General features: G+C 33.8%; 1 protein-coding gene across 1 annotated transcript; it reads right to left on the reverse strand.

Annotated features, from left to right (window-relative positions):
- Nucleotides 1–851: 851 nt before the first annotated feature.
- On the reverse strand, nucleotides 852–23,872 carry LOC132746178 (hybrid signal transduction histidine kinase M-like; the record flags this gene model as incomplete). Its single annotated transcript, XM_060735256.1, has 8 exons — nucleotides 852–1,076; nucleotides 1,487–1,569; nucleotides 2,694–2,828; nucleotides 3,710–3,844; nucleotides 4,725–4,859; nucleotides 5,731–5,865; nucleotides 6,742–6,876; nucleotides 23,811–23,872. Coding segments are annotated over 8 exons (883 nt in total), but the record flags the coding sequence as incomplete, so codon positions are not given.

Consider the following 23,872-nt stretch of genomic DNA (forward strand, 5'->3'; position numbering starts at 1 on the left):
CAAGTCACTATAAAGTTAAAATCAAATAAGTCATTCTGTGTGAATATGACATTGCCTCTACAAATCAAGCAATTAATTTGATAAACTTCATGGTCAAATTTGTTTTACTACAACCAAGAATAACATAGACTGAAAATCTAGGCTGCATCACTTTTTTTTGAAAATGTGTTTGAATATTGGGATTTATACTTCTGCTGTAGCATTAATTGACATTACGCCGCCTGTCAGTCAAACTGGCAGGGGTCACAGAGATAAGCCAATCAGCGATCGTTATCAGTTCAACGCTAAGATGCCTGCGAAGTCCACCATTTTCCTTAGAAAAGCTACTTGTCTAAGGCAATGGTACAGAAGTAGTTTAGATTGAAATTATTTTAATTTTCTGTCAATTTAAAGCTTTTTTAAATCGATTTATTAATTAAGTTACCAAATATACTGACATATTAACAGGTCGAGTAAGTTTATTATATTAAAAGTCAATAATTTTCTACATATGGAAATAATAAGTACTTATAAATAATTAACATTTATCCTGGCTATTACACAATGCATTGGAAAGGGAAAATGTTTTAATAAATCCACTTTTTTTATTTCCATTCTATCTATTCATAATCACATTTCATATCATAAGGTTCCAGAATATGTGACTATTTTTCGTTTATAACGTATAGCGCCAAAAATAAACGCAGCCGTAGAAATACAAATATAATGAGTAAATACAATAACAAATTGGATGATATTAGCTAACCTGAATATTTCTATTAAAGTTCAATAAATTAATATTAAATATTCAAATACCAATAACATCAAGAAAATAACGTTGTAAGAAGCCCCCCCCCCCACGCTCCATAAAGCTTATTCTGATTATTTACATTTTCTGATCAGGTGATCAATGATCAAGACTACAAACTTACCAATGCAACGTTTCATATGTTGCTGTTCCTTATATTTAGAATCAGAATCTTTTGAGGAGTAATCAGGTGATTCTGTTGCTACTTGGCAGAATCAGTCAGAAGCTATTTCATCATAACTGGCATCCTACTCTTCATCATAATTCTCATCACTCGACTCTTCAGCATCTAAATAGAAATTGAATCATTTAAAATGACAGTCAGTACTTGAAAACATGCAAATGATCCCAAATATCTCTTTTACTTATTTTAATTTCATTGCTAATAAAAAATTTAGAAACTATTACAGACAGAAAAACAACTTAATACCTACAAAATCCATTGCATTTATTTCATGAAGATTTTAAAATAAACAAATTATCTATCAACATTTTATAACTGATAAAGTAATAAGACCAATCTAAAGAACCTCCCTCTTAATTATTAAAAGCCGGATTCCACTGTAATCCTCTTAAAATATACTTCATTAACTTATGGTCCATTAGCCATGGTATAATGCTAGTTCCCTTATGAATCACTTCATATCAATGTAACCCATTAATCATTATCCTGCAGCTTAAATAAGTTTGCAAACTTACATGATTAATTTCAACCCCAGAAAAAACAATCTTCTTGTTCGGTCCGGAATTTTCAATATTTGTACCCTGTATCATCTCCACTCCTGAAAATATTTTGTAGCACTCTTCAAAATTCAAAATAAAGTAGATTTCCAAATCTTCTTTTTGACATGTTCTTTGTTTACTTTAGTTCATTGTAATGTACCTACAGTTTACCGTTGCACAATTCCTTACGAAAGTCATTAAATATTTCATACTGATTCCTTTAATTTCTTAACATTTGAAGAACTCAACAAAAGCTTTAGACACAAGACTAAGGCAGTCTTTTGGCACTGAAGAATTAAGTATTCCTCAGCTTAATAACTTGACTAAAAATGACTTTAATTAAAGACAAGTATCATGACCAACTGTCCGGAAGAAAATTCTAAAATACAGACACTTCTGAGAAAGCTTTTAATTTTAGAAAAATAAAATAGTATAAACGTCACTTCATTACTTCTTCATACCAAAATGGGAACTCAAGTGAAAATTTATATCAAGTCTATAAAGAAAACAGTATTCTCTGCCTAATCGCTGTGAATTAACAGTATTCTAATACATGTATGATGCAGGTGTTTTCTTGCCATTAAAAATAAATATTCCACTTGAAAACCAATTGAGGACAGTACATACTAAATCACCTGCAACTGAGAGCAGTGTGTAATAAATCACAAGCAAGTGAGAACTCTTAAAATACATTAGAATAACTATTTTTTGTGTAAGAACAATTTTCACATATCTTGTCAATGTCAGACCACAGTATGATGTAGCCAAAGAAAATAAACATTTAGATTCTCAATAGAATTTTGGATAAGAACCAAGCGGGTCAGGGCACTTTTTATTTTTCTTTTATTATTGAAATAAGATGGACTTTATTTCCATTGAAAATAAAAAAAAATGATTGGTTTTGTTTATGCATCATGTCCGCTGAAGGGAAAATGTATCTATCAGAGAGGAATCTAACTGAGTGGGGCGGACGGGGATGAGAATCAGACATATTTTTTTCTATGGCCTAAGTACTGTGAGCACAATCATAATACATAATACAATAACTATTATTATAAATATTCAGCTGTTAAATAAACTCTTGCATTTATATTAATTGTGAAACTAAAAGTCTAGTAGTTTTCGACTAGTTTAAATATTGGGCCCTGTAAGAAAACAGAATATATGCTAATAAGACAAATACCATCATATTCATTGATAGCTTCATGGGTTTTAACCTCATCAAGCTTGTTGGTAGACACTTCATTGGTATCAGCTATGCTGCTACTATTTATGGCATTATTTATGTCATCATTTATATCATCATATTCTCCAATATCTACAATTCAAGCAAACAAAAACATGCTATAAGAAATATTCAGGCAACAATAACTATAATTATTAGGCTATTATAATGTAATATATCCTATCTCATTTCAAAATGTATCAATAGCTCTCTCAAAAAGTGACAAGTTATCAATAATAGCAAACCAGTTTTCGAAATGATGACCAAAACACAAAGTCTATAAAGAAAACAGTATTCTCTGCCTAATCGCTGTGAATTAACAGTATGCTAATACATGTATGATGCAGGTGTTAAAAATATTTTTTGCTATTAAAAAAAAATGTTCCACTTGAAAACCAATTGAGGACAGTACGTACTAAATCACCTGCAACTGAGAGCAGTGTGTAATAAATCACAAGCAAGTGAGAACTCTTTAAATACATTGGAATAATTATTTTTTGTGTAAGAACAATTTTCACAAATCTTGTGCAATGTCAGACCACAGTATGATGTAGCCAAAGAAAATAAACATTTAGATTCTCAATGGAATTTTAGATAAGATCCCTGCAGGTCAGGGCACTTTTATTTTTCTTTTATCATTGAAATAAGATGGACTTTATATACATTGAAAATAAAAAAAAAATGATTGGTTTTGTTTATGCATCATGTTTGCTGAAGGGAAAATGTATATATCAGAGAGGAATCTAACTGAGTGGGGCGGACGGGGATGAGAATCAGACATATTTTTTTTCTATGGCCTAAGTACTGTGAGCACAATCATAATACATAATACAATAACTATTATTATAAATATTCAGCTGTTAAATAAACTCTTGCATTTATATTAATTGTGAAACTAAAAGTCTAGTTGTTTTTGACTAGTTTAAATATTGGGCCCTGTAAGAAAACAGAATATATGCTAATAAGACTAATACCGTCATATTCATTGATAGCTTCATGGGTTTTAACTTCATCAAGTTTGTTGGTAGACACTTCATTGGTATCAGCTATGTTGCTACTATTTATGTCATTATTTATGTCATCATTTATATCATCATATTCTCCAATATCTACAATACAAGCAAACAAAAACATGCTATAAGAAATATTCAGGCAACAATTACTATAATTATTAGGCTATAATGTCATATATCCTATCTCATTTCAAAATGTATCAATAGCTCGCTCAAAAAATGAACAGTTATCAATAATAGCAAACCAGTTTCCAAATGATGAACAAAACACAAAGTCTATAAAGAAAACAGTATTCTCTGCCTAATCGCTGTGAATTAACAGTATGCTAATACATGTATGATGCAGGTGTTAAAAATATTTTTGCTATTAAAAAAAAATGGTCCACTTGAAAACCAATTGAGGACAGTACATACTAAATCACCTGCAACTGAGAGCAGTGTGTAATAAATCACAAGCAAGTGAGAACTCTTTAAATTAAATATATTAGAATAATTATTTTTTGTGTAAGAACAATTTTCACAAATCTTGTGCAATGTCAGATCACAGTATGATGTAGCCAAAGAAAATAAACATTAAGATTCTCAATGGAATTTTGGATAAGATCCCAGCGGGTCAGGGCACTTTTTATTTTTCTTTTATTATTGAAATAAGATGGACTTTATATACATTGAAAATAAAAAAAAATGATTGGTTTTGTTTATGCATCATGTTCGCTGAAGGGAAAATGTATCTATCAGAGAGGAATCTAACTGAGTGGGGCGGACGGGGATGAGAATCAGACATATTTTTTTCTATGGCCTAAGTACTGTGTGCACAATCATAATACATAATACAATAACTATTATTATAAATATTCAGCTGTTAAATAAACTCTTGCATTTATATTAATTGTGAAACTAAAAATCTAGTAGTTTTCGACTAGTTTAAATATTGGGCCCTGTAAGAAAACAGAATATATGCTGATAAGACAAATACCATCATATTCATTGATAGCTTCATGGGTTTTAACCTCATCAAGTTTGTTGGTAGACACTTCATTGGTATCAGCTATGTTGCTACTATTTATGGCATTATTTATGTCATCATTTATATCATCATATTCTCCAATATCTACAATACAAGCAAACAAAAACATGCTATAAGAAATATTCAGGCAACAATTACTATAATAATTAGGCTATAATGTCATATATCCTATCTCATTTCAAAATGTATCAATAGCTCTCTCAAAAAGTGACCAGTTATCAATAATAGCAAACCAGTTTTCGAAATGATGACCAAAACACAAAGTCTATAAAGAAAACAGTATTTTCTGCCTAATCGCTGTGAATTAACAGTATGCTAATACATGTATGATGCAGGTGTTAAAAATATTTTTTGTTATTAAAAAAAAATGTTCCACTTGAAAACCAATTGAGGACAGTACGTACTAAATCACCTGCAACTGAGAGCAGTGTGTAATAAATCACAAGCAAGTGAGAACTCTTTAAATACATTGGAATAATTATTTTTTGTGTAAGAACAATTTTCACATATCTTGTGCAATGTCAGACCACAGTATGATGTAGCCATAGAAAATAAACGTTTAGATTCTCAATGGAATTTTGGATAAGATCCCAGCGGGTCAGGGCACTTTTATTTTTTTTTATTATTGAAATAAGATGGACTTTATATACATTGAAAAAAAAAATGATTGGTTTTGTTTATGCATCATGTTCGCTGAAGGGAAAATGTATCTATCAGAGAGGAATCTAACTGAGTGGGGCGGACGGGGATGAGAATCAGACATATTTTTTTCTATGGCCTAAGTACTGTGAGCACAATCATAATACATAATACAATAACTATTATTATATATATTCAGCTGTTAAATAAACTCTTGCATTTATATTAATTGTGACACTAAAAGTCTAGTAGTTTTCGACTAGTTTAAATATTGGGCCCTGTAAGAAAACAGAATATATGCTAATAAGACAAATACCATCATATTCATTGATAGCTTCATGGGTTTTAACCTCATCAAGTTTGTTGGTAGACACTTCATTGGTATCAGCTCTTTTGCTACTATTTATGGCATTATTTATGTCATCATTTATATCATCATATTCTCCAATATCTACAATATAAGCAAACAAAAACATGCTATAAGAAATATTCAGGCAACAAGTACTATAATTGGGCTTTAATGTCATATATCCTATCTCATTTCAAAATGTATCAATAGCTCGCTCAAAAAATGACCAGTTATCAATAATAGCAAACCAGTTTCCAAATGATGAAAAAAACACAAAGTCTATAAAGAAAACAGTATTCTCTGCCTAATCGCTGTGAATTAACAGTATGCTAATACATGTATGATGCAGGTGTAAAAAATATTTTTTGCTATTAAAAAAAAAAATGTTCCACTTGAAAACCAATTGAGGACAGTACATACTAAATCACCTGCAACTGAGAGCAGTGTGTAATAAATCACAAGCAAGTGAGAACTCTTTAAATATATTAGAATAATTATTTTTTGTGTAAGAACAATTTTCACAAATCTTGTGCAATGTCAGACCACAGTATGATGTAGCCAAAGAAAATAAACATTTAGATTCTCAATGGAATTTTGGATAAGATCCCAGCGGGTCAGGGCACTTTTACTTTTCTTTTATTATTGAAATAAGATGGACTTTATATACATTGAAAATAAAAAAAAAATGATTGGTTTTGTTTATGCATCATGTTCGCTGAAGGGAAAATGTATCTATCAGAGAGGAATCTAACTGAGTGGGGCGGACGGGGATGAGAATCAGACATATTTTTTTTCTATGGCCTAAGTACTGTGAGCACAATCATAATACATAATACAATAACTATTATTATAAATATTCAGCTGTTAAATAAACTCTTGCATTTATATTAATTGTGAAACTAAAAGTCTAGTAGTTTTCGACTAGTTTAAATATTGGGCCCTGTAAGAAAACAGAATATATGCTAATAAGACAAATACCGTCATATTCATTGATAGCTTCATGGGTTTTAACCTCATCAAGTTTGTTGGTAGACACTTCATTGGTATCAGCTATGTTGCTACTATTTATGGCATTATTTATGTCATCATTTATATCATCATATTCTCCAATATCTACAATACAAGCAAACAAAAACATGCTTTAAGAAATATTCAGGCAACAATTACTATAATTATTAGGCTATAATGTCATATATCCTATCTCATTTCAAAATGTATCAATAGCTCTCTCAAAAAGTGACCAGTTATCAATAATAGAAAATCAGTTTTCAAAATGATGACCAACACACAAAGTCTATAAAGAAAACAATATTCTCTGCCTTCTCTGTGAATTAACAGTATGCTAATACATGTATGATGCAGGTGTTAAAAAAAATATTTGCCATTAAAAAAAAATATTCCACTTGAAAACCAATTGAGGACAGTAAGTACTAAATCACCTGCAACTGAGAACAGTGTGTAATAAAACACAAGCAAGAGGGAACTCTTTAAATACATTAGAATAGTTATTTTTTGTGTAAGAACAATTTTCCCATATCTTGTGCAAAGTCAGACCACAGTATGATGAAAAAAACTAAGTAAGGCCAAAAAAATAAATATTTAGATTTTAATTGGAATTTTGGATAAGAACCTAGCATTTTGGCACTTTTTTTTATCTTTTATTATTGAAATAAGAAGGTTTTTATATACACTGAAAATAGAAAAAAAACAATTGTTTTTTTATGCATCATTTATCATGTTCGCTGAAGGGAAAATGTATCTATTCGTGCGTTTGAAAGTGTGTGTTTGTTATTCCATGAAACGTTTTGCGTTCGTCTAAACATTTAAGTACTGTGTCATGCGTCTGTTGAGAAGTAAAAGAATATCTTAGATAGATATATTTTGTAAATTTTGGGTTTCATAAACCTGTTAAAGATGTTCAGTGTCCCTGTCAAAGAAAAGAAATATTATATAAAGAAATATTATTGTGATATTTACATTAAAGTTTTAAAGTTTGTGACCTCGTGGTGAATACCTGAGATTTCTATGTGCTTACTACGCTGAAGATTAGTTTTAATCCTATTTTACATACGCTTATGATTTATATACATTTTAATTGTAACATTTTTGATATTCAATTCAGCAAACAGGTGTTTATATGCGTACCAATATATCCCATAAGTGGTTCGTCAGGCATCATATGTGGTGGTAAATCAGACTTAAAACACCGCCCCCATCCCCTTTACCAATTCATATTATTACGTCATTACGTTTCATCAAAGACTGCCTGAATCCTAGTTAGGGTAATATTTATTTTAGACAGTTCCTTCCCATTTTTCTAAACAGATTTATATTGATATGTAACAGCCTGGCAGGGACTCGAACCCCTGACACTCGGAATACCATTCCGCGGCTCTTCCATCTGAGCTATTTGGCCGCTTACACATTTTATGTGTTTAAATTAGGGATGGCAACGAGTAACCTGTTAACCTAGTACTCGATTATCGGTTAACAAAATTGATATTCGATTACTCGGAAAAAATGTATAATTTTTATTTTATTTGCTATTTAGACATTAAATTTAATAAATGTATCCAATTAGTTCAGAAATTCGGAGATGTGCATATACCTGCATAAATATCTGTTAAATGCAATCACAACTTCCTTGCAGAGGTGCGAAAATGATACCATAAATTTAATGAGGCGATCATCAGTTTGACACGCGCACGTCATGTGTCGCTTACGTCATCCGGCCTCTTATGATATTTAGTAACCTTTAATTGTGTAACACAGTGCAGTTTGTACCCGAATCTTGTTTTAAGGTAACATTTTTTAAAACAACAAAGGGCCGTATTGCTATTATGATATGTTAATTAAGGTAGTATTTAGACCCGGGTAAACTTTTATTGCCGCCGATTAGTCTATTTTATTGCAAGAAGAAAAAGATTTTTTCACTGTTAAACATGTTTTAAACTTGATATTGCATTAATAAATATTTCTAAAATATAATGTCGTTGATTTAATTTTAATTAATTTGTCTCCTTTGCAGTCCTATCTATAGTTACAAATTCTATGAATGTAAATAGAAAACGAAAGTAGCATGCAGACGGTGTTGATATTGTGTGATAAACTTTGAAGATCATTGGAAATCGTCTGATTAACCGAGTACTCGATCGGAAAAATGACCGAGTACTCGAGTATTGATTTTGGTATTCGTTGCCATCCCTAGTTTAAATATTGAATGATAAGTTATAAACCTACTGTATATGCAAATATTTCTTCGAATTTCCAAGTGTGACTTAGCAATGTGAATTAATTTCTAGCTGGGCTATATGTCAGTCACAGGGTGAGAAAAATGTGCAGCCTGACATAGACTCGAACCCGTGACCCTCAGAATACCGTACCGCGACTGTACCAACTGAGCTGTCAGGCCTCTTACACATTGTATGTGCTTAATAGTGAACACCTCTAAAGCAATACAAATACGGTTAAATAGTTTTAAACAAAACAGGTAAATATATTCTAAATTAACACAAATTGAAAAAAACCAACAAAAAACATACACACATTCTTTTGACAAAAATTACAATAACAATATATTATGAGTTTTATAATTATTATTTTTTACTAAAATGGAATGAGACATTTATTGATAGTTTCATTATTTATACATGTATAGTGAAAACTTTACTAATACATTGTACTACATGTATTTCTATATTTTTATACATATAAAAATAGCTAGCCTTTTTTTCTAGATAAGAAAATTCTATGGTGGCTAATATGTACCATGTTGTGCCTTTGCTCCCTTAAACCCCAGTCACACTAGAGCTTACGATTACTTGCGACCACCGGCGACTTGTAAAACTGACGATCATCAGCGATTGTCTGCGACCAAAACCATTTATGCACAGATAAATTTACGTTTGCGAGTATCGTAAGACAGGTCATCATTGACAATCGTACGACAGGTCATAAGTAAACGTACGATGGTCTCAAGATTGCCTGGGATTACTTACGACTACCCGTGTCATAACATGCGATCACCTACAACTTGTCGTACGACCATCACACGATTACTAAAGACTACTTAGGATTATCAGTGATTAGTGGCAATTTGTAAAGACTGTCGTAAGATTGTCGCACTTCCGAACGACCATCGTGCGACAGTCTTAAGACCTTATAAGATCACTAGCGACCTGTTTGATCGCAAGGAGGTTTTTGTGCAAGCTCAAAAACCTCTTTACGACTGAAATTGGTCGTGGGACCTAAATAAGATAACCTGCGACTGCCAAAGATCAACGATGACCGTCGTAAGACGTTTTAAAGATTGTCCGCGACCAGAGGTCACTGGTGATCGTGAACTGGTCTTCACTGGTCGTAAGCTCAAGTGTGACTGGGGCTTTAGGCATCAAGCGAAAACTTAAAATACAACTAAGAAGTTTTTTTTCTATTTTTGCCCGTCACTCATGGCATTTTGTCGTTTTTCCAGGTCTTCGTAAAAATAACGATATACATTTTTACAACAAAAATTTATATTTTATGGTTTGATACATCCCATACATATTAGTATAGTGTCTAAAGGTTTGGTCCGAAGTGTCCAATGTATGGCCAAAAGTGTCCAAATATCTGGTTTGAAATTGCCAATAATCTGTTCCGAAGTGTCGCAAAATCTAGTTTGATACGTCTGGTAGGAAATATCCATTGTCTGGAATGTCCCATTACCAACTCAGCCATCATTAAATTTAGTCCACAAAATTTAGTCCACAAACTTATTCAAGAGTGCAAGCAAACACCTACTCTACAAGGAGTCTGTAGTGGGATTGACTCTGTCTGAGAACTGGATGTTGAAACCAGTGTCCCTCAATAACATTACATGTTACAAATAAGACATAAATGAAATCATTAAGTAAAGACTAAAGCTGTCCCAAAGTTAGACATGTAATCATAACAGACAGGCTCAAAGTCACCCTTTACAATATTCCCACAACTGTCAGCTCATAATCAGGGCCTAGACTGCTATTTTTGTATGTGGCCTGGGCTTTTAAAGACCTTTATTTTGTTTCAAGACCTGTCTGACAGCCATATTGATGTAGTGTAATTACTTGTGATACTTTATAAATATATGTTTTGTAACAAATGATACCTTGATAAGGTATTCCCTTTGTTATTCTGTGTTTCTATTAAATGTGAAATAATCCACAGCATTGCCATTGTCATTTTTATTGTTTGCCTTTTTGGTATGCCGACTTTGGTCAAAATATTAAAACCATCCAGTTTAATTTATTCATCCGTTTACAAATATTTTTATTTTATATTGAATTCACACAGCTGGATTTCTATGAATTCAACCAGATTAATCAATCAAAAGAATACAATGATATAGCAATTTTCCTAATATGTACAATAAAAAACAGATACAATTATTATTTTAGCACTGGATGTTGAAACCAGTGTCCCTCAATAACATTACATGTTACAAATAAGACATAAATGAAATCATTAAGTAAAGACTAAAGCTGTCCCAAAGTTAGACATGTAATCATAACAGACAGGCTCAAAGTCACCCTTTACAATATTCCCTTAACTGTCAGCTCATAATCAGGGCCTAGACTGCTATTTTTGTATGTGGCCTGGGCTTTTAAAGACCTTTATTTTGTTTCAAGACCTGTCTGACAGCCATATTGATGTAGTGTAATTACTTGTGATACTTTATAAATATATGTTTTGTAACAAATGATACCTTGATAAGGTATTCCCTTTGTTATTCTGTGTTTCTATTAAATGTGAAATAATCCACAGCATTGCCATTGTCATTTTTATTGTTTGCCTTTTTGGTATGCCGACTTTGGTCAAAATATTAAAACCATCCAGTTTAATTTATTCATCCGTTTACAAATATTTTTATTTTATATTGAATTCACACAGCTGGATTTCTATGAATTCAACCAGATTAATCAATCAAAAGAATACAATGATATAGCAATTTTCCTAATATGTACAATAAAAAACAGATACAATTATTATTTTAGCACTCTTAAAATTGTCAATCCTTCATTCCCCATCCTGTTCGGTGTTTACATGTTATAAGTGAAATACATCTTAATAATAATATACATATATAGCTCTCTGGATTTTTTTCTGTATAAATTATCTCGGTTAATCGGTCCGTAATCATTACTTAACATAATACCCCTTTGAGTCTAACTGAGATACCCAAGATGAGCCCGTGTCGCCCTTTGCTAACTTAAAAGTATATAACCTGCCCATTATATAACCATATAATTCTTTGAAGATTTTTCTCGGCTAGGAATGCTGTAGTTTCAAGTCACTTGTTTTCAAACTTCCCTCAAGCAAGTTATAAACCTCATAACTGATAAAGTTCTTGCTATAAAATCACTTACATTTGTACTTAAATATCACCTATGATTTACATAAATTTAAAAGAACAGGTTAATTGTTACCCATTTTGCAAACTAATATCCCTTGCTACCTGTACAATTTCAATTGATTGTAATTTTCCTACAATATCAATTTTATGCTTCATAGATATAGGTCAATTCATTAAAAAGAGCATAATAAAAGATCTCTATGAAAAGTAATGTAATTGATAACTCAATCCAAATAAACTGTATTAATGACTTATTTTAATAGTCTTATATCAAATTGACTTTTATAAGAAAATCCCAACAAATTTCATTGAAAATTTAAGAAATTATGGCTAGTTTTAAATGATGCCTTATTAATAACTTATACCACACTAAATCATTGAAAATTGGGGTAAGTTGACCTAGTTATAAGCTTCTGGTCAATGAAACAAAGTTAGTTAAGCCACATAATGTTATACTATCAAGTAACTTACTACATCTAATTGACTGAAATAAGAAAACCCCATTGAATTATTTTGACAATGAAGGAAATTAAGTTAAATTTTCTATGGTGCACAACTGTTCAAGCAAATACATTAAATCTTTTAAAAAAATGGGATAATTTTACCTTATTTTAACTTCCTAGGATTAATGAAACGAAGTTAGTAAGGCAACATATAATATTGAGTAACAATTACATCTGTTTGATTAATATGAAAAAAAAAACAACACTAAATTTCATTGAAAAATAAAAAGGTATTGCAAATTTCCTATAACAGAGGTGTTCAGATCCACTATCAGCTTGCCATGTCCCAGCACTTATAATACAATAGTTTATTTGGAGAAGAGGTCCTGGGACCATAACTGGCATGGTATATGGAATCACAAAAATTACTGTAAAACTGATTTATTCAATTCTTTATAGTAAAGTCCCAGCTCAGAACTGTTCATTATTGAGGGTCAGAAGTTGTGCAAGCGGACTGATAGCTTATTCGGTACCCTGTCAGCTACGGCACAGTATTCCAGGAGTCCCTGGCTCAAGTCCCAGTCAGGCTGCATATTTTTCTCACCCTTTGACATTTGACTCCCAACAGAAAGCAATAAAACAATGTGAAATGCGCCTTGAAGTTTCATACCATCACCTATTCCAAAGGGGACTGTGATGGATGGTATAAAACTCCAAGTCCTATTTCACATTGTTAACAGTACCCATTCAAAGACGAATTTCAATAAAGCAGGGGAATATGTAATGGTTCCGAACTGTTCACTACTTAGGGAGATGATGAGTAAGCAGCCTAATACAATATAGCTCAGTCGGTTGAGCGACAGAATGGTATTCCGAGGGGCCCTGGTTCAGGTCCTGGTAAGGCAGCACCTTTTTTTTAAAACTTGTGACAGTAACAGAAAAGGAAGGTATTATAGAAATTTAATTTTGCTTAATAATAATATAGCATATTAATTAAGCAGCACACCTCCAGATTCATGTTAAATTTCATGAAAATTTTGATAATGTATATGACAGTAAGATATTGTGATGTGAACAAATAAAGTTATTTGCATATTGCAATTGGCACTTACAATCCATGCACTTAAATAACCAAAAAGAGGTCAGAATGTGCAAAAAAGCCCTTACTGCGTTAGTAACGCAGTAGAAATATGGTGATAAAATACTGCAAATTAAATCAGTCTTAAATCGCAAATAACATGTTAACTTCAACAATGATCTTGATTGTTTTTACCTTTCTTAAATTATTAGTACATTTTTCTCAATTTTCATTTTCTTGAAATTTTTTGGCTCATCTGGAGGCGTGCTGCTTTAAAACATATTAAATGCATATAATGTCAATAAATTTCAATTTCAACTGCTATGAAATATATTTTCAGATGCGCCGCTCTTTTGGTAAATCCATATACTTTACAGTTTACACATGATTCACAAATTATTAGAGTCCCACACTCCTCCCCTCCTGGCACTTATGGAGGTGCATGAGGTTGACAGGTTTCTTCATTTTACTTATTTTTTTATCACTTACAGTTTCGGGCCCAATATAAAAGTTTATTCTTTGTATTATATCCTTATTCATTAGACTTCATAAGGCTTGTGTGGACACATCTGTGACATCACTGATGTTATTGTAACCTAGTATATTGAGTAACACACTTATAAAATAAAGGTTCTAATTAATAAACCAGTGTTTATAATAATTAAAATAAATTAGCTTTATTTTATTTTTCACTCTTCTAATTGTTCTTATCTGTTGTATACATAAAATTTTATAATCAATGTCTTTTTATGGTATTTAATTTTTTGATAACAAAAAAAAATGAAAAAATATATACATGTAGATTTATAGCTGATAATTCTTTCAGAACTTGAATAAAATATCATATCAATAATAATTTTCCCAGGGGAATTTCATTGTATATATCACCGAAAAATCTTCTTTTTAATACAATCATGAATATAATTGTTTGCACGAGTGTGTTATATTATAGTATTACATATATAATATAATAACCCGTAATGCATGGTATTTATTTTATATAGCTATCAGATTTAAAAGAAAAGACCTAACCGTTTTAAGGCCGAAACATCCAGGAGGTGTAAAGTCCTGAAACATATAGATTTAGCTCGTCTTGAAAATATGTTTACAAAGCAAAGTATTTTTTCAGAAATGTGCATAAAGACGAACCTGTTAAATTACTTTTTAATATTAGAGCATGATAGCTTATAATTTCAAAAATCATTTAACTTGAGGCTGCACGACAAAAAAATAATGTTGTTCCAGGTTGAGCGCATTACAACTCTTATCATTTATGGAAGTGGCTAGCCGTACGGGCCCGTACGGCTAGCCAAAAGTTCTAGCCGTACATGTACGTGAGCCTGGACAAACTGTATTGGCTATCCGTACGGCACTTTTCAAAAATATATGGAAGTCGAAATGCATATTCTATTTTGTGTCTTTAAACAACAATTTTAATCAAATCTCCGCATTTGTCCTAGTTTGTTCACTTCAATAAAGATGCTCCGCAATTTTGCAAAAAAAAATGAATACGAGTAAGCGTTGTATAATCTAGCTTAATAAAATTAACGTCCTTAATGTTCATGCTTATGATTTGTATGAAAGATGAATTGTTAAATCTGTTAAGCACATGGATCGAATAAATAATGATCAGAGATTCAGAGGGGAATAAATAAATACATGTAAATAAAACAAGAGCTGTCGGTAGGACAGCAATGCTCGACTATTCTTAGTGCTTGATAGTAAAAAAAATGCTTGATACAGTTACCTCCTCCTGTTTACAGGTTGGGGTCATGATGGTGAACAAGTGTGCAAAGTTTCAAAGCCATATGTCAATGGACTTTGAAAATATTTGAACTATTACAAAAACTTTAACGTAAATTCTAAGTCGAAAAAGGGGCTTAATTCTGTCAAAATGCTTGATAGAGTTACCTCCTACTGTTTACAGATTGGGGTCATGATGTTGAACAAGTGTGCAAAGTTTCAAAGCCATATGTCAATGGACTTTGAAAATATTTGAACTATTACAAAAACTTTAACGTAAATTCTAAGTCGAAAAAGGGGCATAATTCTGTCAAAATGCTTGATAGAGTTACCTCCTCCTGTCTACAGGTTGGGGTCATGATGGTGAACAAGTGTGCAAAGTTTCAAAGCCATATGTCAATGGACTTTGAAAATATTTGAACTATTACAAAAACTTTAACGTAAATTCTAAGTCGAAAAAGGGGCATAATTCTGTCAAAATGCTTGATAGAGTTACCTCCTCCTGTCTACAGGTTGGGGTCATGATGGTGAACAAGTGTGCAAAGTTTCAAAGCCATATGTCAATGGACTTTGAAAATATTTGAACTATTACAAAAACTTTAACGTAAATTCTAAGTCGAAAAAGGGGCATAATTCTGTCAAAATGCTTGATAGAGTTACCTCCTCCTGTCTACAGGTTGGGGTCATGATGGTGAACAAGTGTGCAAAGTTTCAAAGCCATATGTCAATGGACTTTGAAAATATTTGAACTATTACAAAAACTTTAACTTAAATTCTAAGTCGAAAAAGGGGCATAATTCTGTCAAAATGCTTGACAGAGTTACCTCCTCCTGTCTTCAGGTTGGGGTCATGATGGTGAACAAGTGTGCAAAGTTTCAAAGCCATATGTCAATGGACTTTGAAAATATTTGAACTATTACAAAAACTTTAACATAAGTGGTTACGCCGACGCCGACGCTCGGGTGACTGCAATAGCTCTACTTATTCTTATCGAATAGTCGAGCTAAAAAAGAATATTAAAAAAAACAGTGAAAAAGAAAAATAATTTAATAATGCAAACTTTCCTTAATGATGGACGATGGACAAACTTCTATACTGACGGTAATTGATGCAATTATCAGAGCCCAACAACAATTATTTTCGGTGTTTTTTTTTTTCAATTTAAAAATTAAACTTAATGGAACAAAAAAAAGATTATCATCAAAATTTTGTAAACTATTTCAATTGATGTTATTTAACTGCAACCAAACGCTATTTTTTTCTTTTTTTATTCAAATCGCTTAACAATCTAGCAATATTGTTAAAAATTTATATGATAAGGATATTTAAACGTTTAGAAACTTTTTTCTATTTTGCGTGCATATATCGTTTAGCGTATATCGTTTAGCATGCATCTGCGTATTTCATTTCGTAAAGAGTGCCTCTACATTCGTTCGTATAGTGTGTAACCTGCATGTGTTTTTTCAAAGAGCATGTGTTTGCGTGTAAACGGAAACATACACCCTACTGTACTACTGTTAATATACTATATTGATTTACCTTTGGCTTTTAGCTTGGTTGTAAGCAATAAATTTCTTGCCCAAAGAAACCACCAGGTCTGTTTTCATGTGCTTTGAACACAGGCCAATTTAGTAATCTTGAGGTTGATTTGTGACTTTCTTATCTTCCAAACATAACCAGCATAGTAACCAGAAAGTAAATGTTAAATCTGATTTAGTCAAACTTAATGGCCTTCCAAACACTTGTAAATCGAAAACCCATCAACTTTCAAGAGGCAGAAAAATTATTCTGTGCTCAGACCGCCATTGTTGTTGTTGTTAATCTTCACCGCATATGTAGGCAAACCTCTGTGTAGTAAAAAGAGTGTAACAATACAGTCATGTCCGGTGATCTTGCGCGGCCGGTGATCTTGCGCACTCGGAATTTCCTTTCGTTTGGTTGTTTGTTTATGCTGTCGCTAGAAATTTTCAGCCAAAATTTGTGACTTAGACTTACTTTGAGTTATAACAAGGTAAGAAAGTTAAAAAAATATCTGTCAAACATGTTTGTTTACATTATTTTCGTCATCCTAATTATTTATTCATAAACACGCCCACATGACCTATTTTCCCATTATATTCCTGTCTATTCAATCAGTTCCAAAATGTTACGTCCAGCAATAATGAAAATCGATATCAACACATTTTAAAACAGTATTGCACCGATAAAACGTTGTAAATTTCCTTTTTCCCTTTGCAAATAAAGGTGTGCAGTTGTTATCTCCTGCCCGATTCCCGCCATCTTGTCACAATGGAAAGCCCCTCCCGCGCTTTTCATTTTTTTCTACGGAAGCGTAAAAGGATCTAGACAAAAGCATTTAATTTGTTAAATGGGGTAATGTACTGTGTGTAGTCAGTGTATCTGAAATTATGTACAGAAATTGAGACATTGACTGGTAGTGATGATTTCAGGTGTCCCAGGTGTAGATCTAGTAGTGAACAGTAAAATAACAAACCCTTAATGTAAATAAGTTTGTGTTACAGTTTTGTTTGAACAGTTTAAATTAACTTTTCATTAATTGGACTCACAAAATTTATATTGATAGTACTACTGGGACACCATACTTTAAAAACAAGCTACCGTTACGTCATTCATAATACATGCGCAAGATCACCGGACAATTGAATGTTGGGATTAAACATGGTGGTAAGTGTTTACATTGTTGCAATTCTGCAGTTAATTGAGTTATTTCCAAAAAATATTTGCGTCATTATATGTCTTTAAGATTTTTGCAAATAGGAAAATAATTTTGATTTTTTTGTATTTATTTGAATTGTAGTAAGTGAGCCGATAAGTGTTTAGGTGCGCAAGATTACCGGACAGCATCGTAATCCTCCATCGAATATCACTCAACCTTTGTACAGCTGCACTTAAATTCACAGTTACTCCTGCACAGTAGCTATATATCTTATACAACCTATACACACCGATTCTGTAAAAATAGACTTCTGTTTACATTTTTTTTTATTAACCTCCCCTTTTCCGGACAGACTAATTCCCGTACCTTCCCGGTCTTTGCTGCATTTATGCAGTTTAATATATGATGAATAAGCAGAGTAGTAAAGTGTTCTGCTTACCTTGAAACACTTTCCCTGTACGGATAACCAATTATATCTCTCAGATTCTTCGGATTTATCTTGCCGTTCTAATTACCTTCCTACAAGATGGCGGCTAGGAATCGTTCTCATCTTGCCCGGACTAAATCTCGTACCTTCCGGGAACGGTATGTTCCGGATTACGGTTACACTACCATACCTCACCACACTCCCCCCGACTTTAAAGATGAAGTCCTCTCACTGGAAGTGCGGAAACCCGAGATTCAAGTCCACTCCTAGGTTTCAAACCAGTACCCACAAAACCGCCTTTACAGGCATTGGCCTGTAAACACAGATTATAAGTGGGCAGGCATTAGCCTGGGCAACAAGTAATCTGCCAAATGCCTATCTGACAAGTTATTGACAGATAGCTTAACTGGATAACTGATATCTTAGATATCTTACCTTCCTGGGCACTGTTTTAACAGCGGCCAGCATCCAGTTCCTAAGCCGATTGCAGCTTACACCTCTACACCAAACCTGAGTGTTGACTACAGATTTGTGGAGATACCTTCTACACCACAGCAGCCACATTAACACAGAACAAGAAAGCAACAAACTTAGCATTGCACATTTGTACTTGTTAATATCCCAGGCTTCTGTTATTTCCAATAAGATCTCCCAACAGCATCAAAGGCACCACAGGTGGGAGATCTTATTGGAAATAACAGAAGCCTGGGATATTAACAAGTACAAATGTGCAATGCTAAGTTTGTTGCTTTCTTGTTCTGTGTTAATGTGGCTGCTGTGGCTGTAACCTCTGTTTTCCCTTGTATCTTCAGAACAGGACCTGTTGTACCAACCTACCCATGACCATCCATCTTCATGCTGCAAATGCAATTCCACATGTCGTCACATGACTTGCACTATCTTGACCCCTGCCATACCAGAAGAACATCTTCTTAAACCTGGCCCTGGTCACTGCAACACCTAGACACCACCTGATGGTATATCCTGACTCATCTGAAGAACCTTTCTACTTATTGGGAATCTTACCTTTAGTATAGCCCATGTCCCTCAATAGAACTTAGTCTATTTATAAGTACTGTTCCTTATTCAGCCAGTGGGACTTAGCCCCAGGACCTACTAGAACTACTTAATGACTTTGGCAATACTAAATACCCAGCACTAGCTCTTAGAACTAGCACTGCTGGCGGAAGTTACTCTACAGTTTCTAGCGAAAGTTTTCACTACTCAAAACTGTGCCCTATTTCCCCTTCCACCACAAGAGCATCGATCTGTATTCTCAATATATGCTCACAATCTTACAGCATCTTCAAAACACACTAAACTTTAGCACCATTGACCTGATTCTGTGCGTACAACCCCAACATTTGGACATTTGCTTCCTTGTGAACCTTTGCACCCCTTGTGACCTTGGAATTGCGACGATACAATGGATCCGCAAAATCTCTCCAGATTATCAGCATTATTGCGATGATACCTTATGACTTTCGTCAAACTTCATCTTTCGCACACCTCGTGATACCTGGTTATCGACATTATTGTGATGATACCTTATGACTTGTCACGGTCAAACTTCATCTTCACACACCTTGCAATACCAAGAGAATTGCCACATCTACGTCCCTCATGACGAGGTCCTAGTCAACCCTTGCGCAATGATCACATCCCCCACAAGGCAGTTTCCTCAGTTCGACGCCCAGAAACATACTCGTACAATGCCCCGATACCGGTATTCGTGACAATGCAGCTTTGACATGCTTCTGACAAACACATAGGATTATGTTGCTATGGAACAACCCTCCTCGATCTGGCTTAAACTGTCTGTGTTACTTCTTTCCCAGCAATAACCAAATGAGCCTCGAATCGAACTATTCTGCAACACACTTGCTAATGTTTCTTTACATGCTGTCTACATCGAGAATACATCCAGCATGGAACTTGGTCCATGACTGTTTCCTTCACAAACCTGGTCTCACTCCATGCTTAGCATGAAATGACGCTGGTTTGAGACTCTGACGCTAACCGGAAGAACTCATACTACCTCCTCCCCTTTTTTTTTTTTTATTGCAGTGAGGGGCAGTCAGACTTGAAATGACCCTCTTTCCCACAACCGAAACAAGTTCTTCTAGGCCATCTGCTTCTTCCTTGAGAAGTTGTCTCCTCATCTAGTTTCAGGACCATGTTGTCAAAACATCTCTGAAGCTTCTCAATTGCCACTTCCAAAGAACTCAACTGAGATGGAGCAGCGTTGGCTTGCGCAACCTCAGGAGCTTCTTCTAGGGCAAACACATTAGCGCCATCGTCAACAACTTCTTTACTAGCCCTCTTCTTAGAACGGCCATAAACTGACTGATGCAGGTGCTGATACCAGTGGACTTTATTCATTGCCTCCTCCATGGTTGAAGGTCTATCCATGGCTACGGCTACCGCGGCATCTTTTGTCTACCAGACCCTCACAAAACTTGCTCACTGTCTGCCTATTGGAATAGTATTCAGGCAGGTCTTTGAACGCATTTGTCGCCAGGGTCATGACTCTATCTGCCCAATCATCAAGAGACTCTCCCTGCAGCTGTGAAGATTGCTGGAAACACACTTGGGCTGTTTCAGCAGGTTCCCTGGAACCAAATCTCATCTCCAGTTTCTGCAAGAGCTTCCGATAAGAAATATCGCCTTCTCTCTCCACGACGATTGCATAATAGTCAGCGGCTTTTCCAGTCAGGCACCAGCATAAACCATCAAAGCATTCGTCTGACGTCCAATCGCATGCGTTAGCATAACGAAAAAACTTCTGCTTAAATGCCAGCCAGTTTCCCTTTCCATCATACTGCAACCTCTTCGGCAGACTCCGAATAAATGCTGCAGTTTCGGACTTTTTCGCGCTATGTTTAACTCTAGATTGCGGAGAAGATTGTCTACTCAGTCCAGATAATTCATCACTTGAAGAATCATCATACCTAGCAGCTGTGTTTTAGCTTGGGACGCACCCCACCTCTCAAAGACTTGGCCTTTGAGGACAGGGGTCAACCGCACTACTTGCATTTTTGGCGCGAATGATATCTTTGGCTACTTTCAAGACTTTTTGTACTTTTGCCAATCATTTCTTGAAGGAATCTTGTCGGGCTCCTCAGCATCTTCATTGAAGTTCCCCTTTTTCTTGAACTTCCAACAAGCTGTCCAAAATTGCTCGACTGTCCCCTCCTTCACCAGAATCTTTCCTTGACGAAGATGGTACTTTAGGTAGTATATTCCCCCAATCTAATGGCAAACCCTCACTTAGTGAAAAGTCCAGCAGAGCTACTTCTTCTTTATCTAAAGTGCGCTCTAACATGTCTTGCAGCACTCCGAGTGTTATATTCCCTCCACTATTACGGATTGTAATAATAGACTCAGCTATCCTTGAACTTATGCCCGGAATCCTTAGGTGTCCCTCTTTCGAAAGCAAAATTAAACACAAATTCTTTCGCTGCAACCTGCCATTATTTTTTGTTCTTACTTGGTAGCCCAAAGATATAACGACGACTAATGCAGGAATTAGTTATAATTCGTGCAATTGGATTCAGTGAAGTTCAGCTAAAGTATGTCAAGTCAATCAGTCGTTAGACAGCAGACTTGCAATCATTTTTACATTCGAAATTATTTTTAATGTATTACAGACAATTATTTCCTTCCCGAAAAATAATTTACATTTATTAAAAACAATTCAGATTAAAAATTATGATAGAATTTTTACTAAGTAATTCAAAAATCAATAACGAAAATAAAATACAAAAATCTGACCTTGTTGTTTATAAATACAATGAGGATCTTTGCCTCTAATTGTAAAATTAAATATATAGTGAGACTTAGCCTTCAACTATACATACAAACAAAAATCAAACAAGAGTAAATCTACTCTGTGTATTGACCTTCAGAAACAACAATGCAAATAAATTCAATCAATTATACTGAACCGCTGAAAATATACCAAAAAATTTAACCCAAATATTATTCAAAAATATTTTAAATATAATGCTGAACTGGCACAGTTTTCACGTGCGAAACTGATCCTGGGCGGAAGCTTAGCTTTCCGATGCGCATGCGTCGTAAGTCCGAATATCCGAAGTTTCTAAACTTACCAAAAGAGTACTCTAAATACTCAATTTTAGCAAATTTCCACATTAAATCATCTAAACGTACAGTGCTTGTTCAATCCAAACCAACAGTCCCTTTTCCCCCTCCCAAACATTGGAAATACTTAGATTTCAATATTTGAAAACCAAAGTTTTTATGGTTGAGAAAATCGCTGGTTTACCTCCGGATTGCGTAGAATTCCTACGAAGTTGACGTGAATTCGAATAGTAGCTGCCACCATTAAAGTGTTCTGCTTACCTTGAAACACTTTCCCTGTACGGATAACCAATTATATCTCTCAGATTCTTCGGATTTATCTTGCCGTTCTAATTACCTTCCTACAAGATGGCGGCTAGGAATCGTTCTCATCTTGCCCGGACTAAATCTCGTACCTTCCGGGAACGGTATGTTCCGGATTACGGTTACACTACCATACCTCACCACAGTAGAGTGGGAAAGGGGAGGGGGTGTCAGAGTTTGAATATTGAACAGGCTTAAGGAAAATGGTAATTCATGTACCAAAATTGGAAACCTGTGTACTGTACAAGAAAGATTTGAAATATAATTTCTGTAACCCTACATCAACAGACCATTAAGCTGGGTTTTTTCTTCATTATTCACTCTACTACATATACCCCTTAGAAATATTCCTAGCTTATATCATTTTTATGTAGAACTAATAAAATAAACCCTTATAGAAAATATTCCTTATATATATAGATCTATTTTATGTAGAACTAACTAACACATACTGGCAGATATCTTCGTTCAAGTTGTGTAAACAATACCTTCAGTAGTTTTCATTCATCAACGCATTTTTAGTGTTTTATACACACATTTTAACAAAACATAGCTTCCAATTTTTATTTAATAAAAAGCGGCATCGCGAAAATAAGTGACAAATAAAAATTTACCTATTCCCTGCGGTAACATTCACAATTCTTGTTGTTTTTTATTTCAATTTTATTAGATTTAATATTTTTTTTCTTATTTAAAGCATTTTTAATCAGTCCTTTCAACAGGCATGATAAAACGAAATGGTTTGGGTACGAGTTGATTTCTGTACATGTACTATGATCAATTGAGGCTGTCTAAACTTTAGGACTAAACAGTATAGAAAAACAAATAGTACAACTGTAAAGCCTATTAAGCTGCAATGAATTATTAGAAGTATTATAGCATCAAAATTTACATTCTTTTACCTTTTTCTGCCTCCGCATTCCTGTACTGTACCACGCAGTAAAAATGTCCGATTCCAAATTTC

This window comes from Ruditapes philippinarum, unplaced genomic scaffold (genome assembly GCF_026571515.1).
Source record: "Ruditapes philippinarum isolate M1 unplaced genomic scaffold, ASM2657151v2 ctg1945_1_1_1_1, whole genome shotgun sequence".
Lineage (NCBI taxonomy): Eukaryota > Metazoa > Mollusca > Bivalvia > Venerida > Veneridae > Ruditapes > Ruditapes philippinarum.